The sequence below is a fragment of the Babylonia areolata genome, chromosome 28 (assembly GCF_041734735.1).
Source record: "Babylonia areolata isolate BAREFJ2019XMU chromosome 28, ASM4173473v1, whole genome shotgun sequence".
Classification (NCBI taxonomy): Eukaryota; Metazoa; Mollusca; class Gastropoda; order Neogastropoda; family Buccinidae; genus Babylonia; species Babylonia areolata.
In genome coordinates this window covers 16,627,486-16,634,907 of record NC_134903.1, presented here as the reverse complement: position 1 = coordinate 16,634,907, position 7,422 = coordinate 16,627,486, and the positions used below count along the sequence as shown (strand labels likewise).

Here is a 7,422-nt window from a genome sequence, read left to right as displayed (position 1 = left end):
ATGCTTTGAAACGCTCCGCCTTGCAGGATATATGTTGGTAAGAAATGCAAACTTTTTTTTTTTATTGTTATTATCATTACAGGATATCATACTGGTAAGAACTGCAAACGTTTTTTTTGTTGTTGCTGTTGACTATTACAGGATATGTGTTGGTAAGAAATGCAAACATTTTTTTATCACTATTACAGGATATCATGTTGGTAACAAATGCAAACTCCCCCCCCCCCTTTTTTTTTTTTAATCAATTGCATAGAGCGGATACATGAAACAAGTGAAGGGTATGGCCACTCTTTACAAGACAACAAAAGGCACAGGCTTTGGTATAAAGAGTAACTGCAAACAGCTTGCCTTTGTTTCAACATTTCTGTTTCTGTTTCTGTAGATTAATGTCGCAGAATCCAGATGACTGGTGTTAGTAGCGACATATTTTGCATGAATTTTTTTTTTTTTTTCGATTTTGCATGACTCTGCACTAAAAAAATAAAATAAAATAACATAAAAAGCTCAATACCTTGTTTTGGGAGAGCCTTAATTCACGAAAAGCGTAAGCACCAAACAATGGAAGGGTACGTTTACTTAATCTTTACAAGACAACAAAGGCACATACTTTCCTGTAAAGGGTAACTGTATTTCTTCCCTGTTTCATTACTTCTTTCTCTTTTCTTCGCTTCTGGTTTTTTTTGTTTTGTTTTGTTTTGTTTTGTGTGTGTGTGTGTGTGTGTGTGTGTGTTTTCTTCTCCCCCCACCCCCCCATCACAGTATTCAAGTCACAGACTCAGAATAAACACACAGGGAGTATCAACAGAAAGAAACAGAAGAAGCAAAGTTCCATGGTCCCGCAAACCATGAAGGAACGAGAAGGAGGGCAAGGGGGGGGGGGGGGAGAATCACAGATCTTTCCAGAACATGGTCAGTTAAAACTGTACCGTACACCAAAAGGGTAGGCTAACGGAGAATTGTAGCAAACAGTGATTAAATGGCGCATCTGATTTCTCTCTCTCTCTCTCTCTCTCTCACGCACACACAAATGTGTTATTGTAAGGAAAGGACAGACATGCCCATACAGACAAACAGGCGCAAGCAAACACACACACACACACACACACACACACACACACACACACAGAATATCCAACCGAAACAGTAATGTGTGAATATGCGCCAATGAGAAAGTATAAAGCGTCACATAAAAAAGTATATTATCATAATGCGCATAACACCCGGAATAAAAGAAACTGCTTCATACAACAGTTGACCTATTCTACAAGCACAGCAGCAAAAACACAGCCTTTATATTTATAAAAATACATAATGGTACATACATATCAGTACCCCAAACCGATGAAACTTCTTCAAAAAACAACAAACAGAAAATCAACCAACAAAAAAAAAAAAAAAAATCAGTAACAAACAAGCAACAACGGTGAAACATACAAATGATATTTGTACAGATCCTTCTGTGGTCGTACAATATTGGCAAGTTTTGTGAAACTTTTCATTTAATGATAAGAGAGAGAGACAGACAGAGAGAGAGAGAGAGGGGGGGAGGTGGGGGTGGGGGACAGAGACAGAACTACAGAAACAGAGACAGAGACAGAAACATTCAGATAGACAGACAGACAGACAGATAGGCAGACAGACAGAGACAGAGAGATACAGAGGGAAGGGGAGATACTCAGACACAGTGACAGACAGAGACACGGGGGGTTGTGGGAGAGAGAGAGAGAGAGAGAGAGAGAGAGAGAGAGAGAGAGAGAGAGAGAGTGACAGACTCAGAGGGTACATGATTAGGCAATCAAATCACAGAGACAAAAGCATGTGTGCGCGCTCGCACGCATACAGGCACAGACACATACAGACACACATTTACACATACACACAGACACACACACTCACACACCCACCCACACACACACACACACTGTCTGTCTGTCTGTCTCTATGTATATACATACAGAAAGGAATGAAGAAGAAGAACAGCAACAAGAAAAAGAAGAAAAATAACAAGCACAAAAACAACAGTAACAACAACAGCAAGAACAACAACAACAACAACAAGAACTAGAAGACGAAGAAAGTGTAGAGGATGGATCATTAGGAGAAGAAGAAGAAGAAACAGCAGAAGAAAAAGAATCATATAGCAGGTGATTTAGTTTACCTCAAACTAGAAAACAATTTACACACTAAAACAACATCGTTAAAAAAGGAAGAACAACAACCAAATCCATACGCCAACACGTTAAAAAGATTGTGAAAAAGAAAAATTGAAAAAAAACAAAGCTACTGCCATTGCCGTGAAAATGCCAGCCAGTTGTCGTTATTGACGGAACATCGTGATCTTTTGTAAAACTTCAAACAAAAACTGTGATCTTTTTGGTAGAATGTGAAAAAGAACCACTGATCTTTTCTTTTTTTTGTTTGTTAAACCTTACTATGGGAACATTGATTTTTGTGGTTGTTTTTTGTTTGTTTGTTGCTTGATCTCTTTTACTTCAAAAGACAAACACTGATCTAAAACAAATATAGTGATTTTTTTTTTTGTCTATCCACTCTGTCAAATCACCCACTCATCCACGATTTCAACGCATCTACTCCCCTGACCTACTCTATCAAACCCATCCATACCCCTCAGACACCTTGGAAGCAACCCACCCACCCCCTCTTCGTCCACCCACCCACCCATCCATCTACACGCTTCCACTACTACGACTACTAACAACCACAATGGATGCACAATTTGATTTCCAAATGGATGAATAAAGATGTGTTATATTGTAAATGTATCGTGTGGATGAATAAAGATGTATTGTATTGTATTGTACTGTAACTATCAAACACAAGTCCAGCAGCCGAATACAGGTACTGGTCGCAAGCTCTCTCTCTCTCCCTCTCCTCCCCCTCTTCATCCATCCACCCATTTACTCGCTACCACTACTCCGACCACTGCCAACCACTACTCATTTCTCCTCCACCTCCCCTTATACCCACAACATTTTTTCTCTCATCCAGCATCACTCACAACAACAACAACAACAACAAAAACAACAACAGAAGAAGTAAACAGGAACACTTCAAACCCAACCAAACCAACCCACAAAACTCCAACACCCCCTCCTATCCCTACATGTGTTCTCGTCCAGCACCACTCACAACAACAGCAACAACCAAACAAACATACAACAAAAAACAACCAAAAAAAAACAAAACAACAAAAACAAAAAAACAACCTACAAAACTAAAAGACACCCGCCACCCTTTTTTCTCATACAGCATCACTCACAACAACAACAGTCAACAACAACAACAACAACAAAAGAAGTAAACACAAACACTACAAACCCAGCCCAAACCAACCCATAAAACTTCCCCCCCCCCACACCCACCATCCCACTCTTATCCCCACAACGTCTTTTTTCTCATCCAGCATCGCTCACAGCAACAACAAACAACAACAACAAGCAAACAAACATCAACAAGAAAGAGAAGTAAACACGAACGCTACAAACCCAACACAAACCAACCTACAAAACTCCAAAACAACCTCCCTCCCTCCCTCCCCCCAACCCCTTTTTCTCATCCACCATCACTCACAACAATAACAGTCAACAACAACAAACAACAAAAACAACATAAGTAAACACGAACACTACAAACCCAGCCCAAACCAACCCATAAAACTTCCCCTCACCCTCTCCCCCCATCGCACCTTTATCCCCACAACTTCTTTTTTTTTTATCCAGCATCATTCACAAGAACAACAGTCAACAACAACAAACAAACAACAACAAAAGAAGTAAACACTTACACAACAAACCCAACCAAACCAAACCACAAAAGTCCACAAAACTTCCCCCCACCCTTATCCCTACAACGTCTTTTTTCTCATCCAGCATCGCTCACAGCAACAACAAACAACAACAAGAAGCAAACAAACAAACAAAACGAGAAAGAGAAGTAAACAAGAACACTACAAACCCAACACAAACCAACCTACAAAACTCCAAAACAACCTCCCTCCCTCCCTCCCTCCCCCCAACCCCTTTTTCTCATCCACCATCACTCACAACAATAACAGTCAACAACAACAAACAACAAAAACAAAAGAAGTAAAACACGAACATTACAAACCCAACACAAACCAACCCACAAAACTTCCACCCCCCCCCCACCCCCCCCCCCCTTATCCCCACACTTTCTTTTTTCTCATCCAGCATCACTCATATCAACAACAAACAAACAAACAACAACAACCACAAAAGAAGTAAAACACAAACACCACAAACCCAATCCAACCCAAACCAAACACCCAAAAAACTGTCCCCACCACCACCCCCCATCCAACCATTCACTCCTTGAAGTCCAACAGCCCCAGGCGAGTGATGGCCTTGTACTGGTCGGGGATCTCCATAAGCGCGTGCACCGCGAAGGCGGCCTGCGGGTTGCGCGCCCCCTGGGTGACGTCGTTAAAGTTGACGAACTGGAAGTTGTCGAAGCGCCGAGCCGGAAGCTTGTCGTCGAAGTCGCGCATGGTGTCCCAGGGCCCGTCACCCACGCCGACCATGATGATTGAGAGAGGCCAGTTGCTGGCCTCCACGATGGCCGCCACCGTGTCCCGCTCCGCCGTCACCTGGCCGTCGGCCACGATGACCAGGATGTGGAACTGTTGGGGAGTGGGGGTGGAGAGGGGTTGGTGTGTTTGTGTGTGTGTGTGTGTGGGGGGGTCCGGGGGGGGGGTAGGGGGAGGGGATGGTGGAGCAGGGTGGAGGTGTGGGGGTTGGGGGGAGAGTTAGGGTGAAACGAAATGAATTATAATCATAATGAATTGTATAATAAATTGGTGGTATCACATGGTGAGAATAACAATAATTTTGTTTATATATGGCGCAAACTCTCCACAGATGGGCTCTAAGCGCCTCACAAAAAAAACAACAGTACACACACACACAGACACACACACACCAGCTTGTCCAAAACAATCATGCAAGGCACCATCGAGGGCAGGAGAAGAAGAGGAAGACAGCGGAAGAACTGGCATGAGAACATCAAACAATGGACCGGACTCCACACACGTGAGCTGCTGCCAGCGGCTGCCGACAGAGACAGATGGAGAAGGGAGGTTGCGTCTGCGGTCCTCAGGCTTCCCCCAACTACACTTGTAGTTATGGGCCTGAGGTTGAGGAGGTTGAGGAGGTCTAAAAATCCTATTGTATCTTGTGTACAATGATAATAATAATCATAATAATAATTTTGTACATACATGGCGCAAACTCTACATAGATGGGCTCTAAGTGCCTTAAAAAACCTAGTACACACACACACACACATATATATATATATATATATATATATAACACAGTGCATCATACCACACAAGATATGCACATGCATGTCTAAAATCCTACTGTATTTTGTGTGCAATGATAATAATAATCATAATAATAATTTTGTACATACATGGCGCAAACTCTCCATAGATGATTAATAGTAAAGGGTGGTAACTCTCTTTAAGTCAGTGCTGCTCACGCTACAGATTCAGCGAGCACACAGGTAAATAAAAGGTACATTGGAACAAACCCAGACACTTCCTCTAAAGTTGTGTACCTTGTGAATGGAGAGAGTTACCACTCTTTACTATTTGTTAATCATTTTATCTCCTGGCCTCATAGTACCGACGTACCGACTTGCTTTGCTGCACAGTGGCTATAGCCTTGTTGATGAGAGGGGCGAAGTTGGTGGGGCCCCCTAGCCTCACTCTGGGCGTCATCTCGTTGTAGACGCGCAGCACGTCCTGGAATCCCTGACAGGGCCCCTTGAAGAGAAGGAATTTTGTTTAATGTCCCCGTCACACTGATTATCGGAGATCGAAGACATTTTGTTAAGAGTATGGATGTATACAATTAAGTAATGTCCCGTTCCACATATCGGTGATTGAAGACATTTTGACAGAGTATCAATGTATACATTTGAGTAATGTCCCGTTCCACATATCGGTGATTGAAGACATTTTGACAGAGTATCAATGTATACATTTAGGTAATGTCCCGCCCCATATATCGGTGATTGGAGACATTTTGACAGAGTATCAATGTATACATTTAAGTAATGTCACGTTCCACATATCGGAGACTGAAGACATTTTGACAGAGTATCAATGTATACATTTAAGTAATGTCCCCGTCCCATATATCGGTGATTGAAGACATTTTGACAGAGTTTCAATGTATACATTTGAGTAATGTCCCGTCCCATATATCGGTGATTGGAGACATTTTGTTATGAGTATCAATGTATGCAACTGAATATTATCGTTTAGAATAGGAGGGTGGAAGGGGGACGAATGGTGAGTTGGGGGGAACCGGGTATATGAGGGGGTGGGGGTGAGAGGCTGGGGTGAAATCTGAAACAAATATCTAAATACAATTACAGAAAATTTACTTAATGGGCTTCGTGAAAAGAGAAGTCATTAATCTAACAAGCGAAATAACCAGATAGCGAATGCAAAAAAAGTATAAAAAAAATCAACGTTTTAAGTCACTTGTGATGACACTTTTTCATGCAGGCAAGACCTTATCAAATTACAGTAAAAAAAAAAATTATATGCTTAATTGTCACATTACTGAAGCATATGCACTTGACTTTAAAGCAATATCTAGTCCTTAATGAATTAGATAAAAGTCTGAAAATTAAACTTAGGACTGGTCTGCGAATCGGACCAAAATCAGACGGGCACAATAGCCGAGAAGTTAAAGCGTTGGACTTTCAATCTGAGGGTCCCGGGTTCGAATCTCGGTAACGGCGCCTGGTGGGTAAAGGGTGGAGATTTTTCCTATCTCCCATATCAACATATGTGCAGACCTGCTAATGCTTGAACCCCCTCCGTGTGTATACAGCAAGCATAAGATCAAAAACGCACGTTACATATTCTGTAATTCATGTCAGCGTTCGGTGGGTTACGGTGCTTCACGTGAGTAATAAAGACCCCTGAGAGAAAGAGACAGACACACAGACAGACAGGGACAGGGACACAGAGACAATCAAATCAAATCACGATTTGAGTTATCAAAGGCTCAACGCATCCGTTCAAATCATATTTGTGTGTGTGTGTGTGTGTGTGTGTGTGTGTGTGTGTGTGTTCCTGTTATGATCGTCTTTCCCTGGGTGGCGCCTGCGATTATATGTCAGTAATCGTACCAAAGAAAACCTACCCACTCTTATCCCATCACACTCTCCCAAAAAAGATAAAAGAATTAGAATAAATAAATAAATTAATAAATAAATTAATAAATAAAGAAATAAGTATTAAAAATGAATAGATGAGATTGATATTAACCAAAAGCCTAACATGAAAAAATCGACATGACAAAAAGAGCATGTAGAGCCACCCCCGTCCAGTCAAACAAACCCCAGGAAACAAGCAAAACG

General features: G+C 41.7%; 1 protein-coding gene across 3 annotated transcripts in view; it reads right to left on the bottom strand.

The window, feature by feature from the left end:
* Window positions 1-4,182: 4,182 nt before the first annotated feature.
* Window positions 4,183-7,422, bottom strand: part of LOC143301926 (uncharacterized) — a 20,333-nt gene continuing 17,093 nt past the window's right edge. The window contains exons 6-7 of one of the 3 annotated variants that reach the window (XM_076616374.1): window positions 5,678-5,809; window positions 4,183-4,660 (exon numbers count right to left, since the gene is read on the bottom strand). In XM_076616374.1, the coding sequence (XP_076472489.1) occupies window positions 4,346-4,660; window positions 5,678-5,809 (447 nt within the window). In that variant the 3' untranslated portion in view covers window positions 4,183-4,345. The remainder of the gene's footprint in view (window positions 4,661-5,677; window positions 5,810-7,422) is intronic. The other 2 variants (XM_076616373.1, XM_076616375.1) reach the window with 2 other exon arrangements.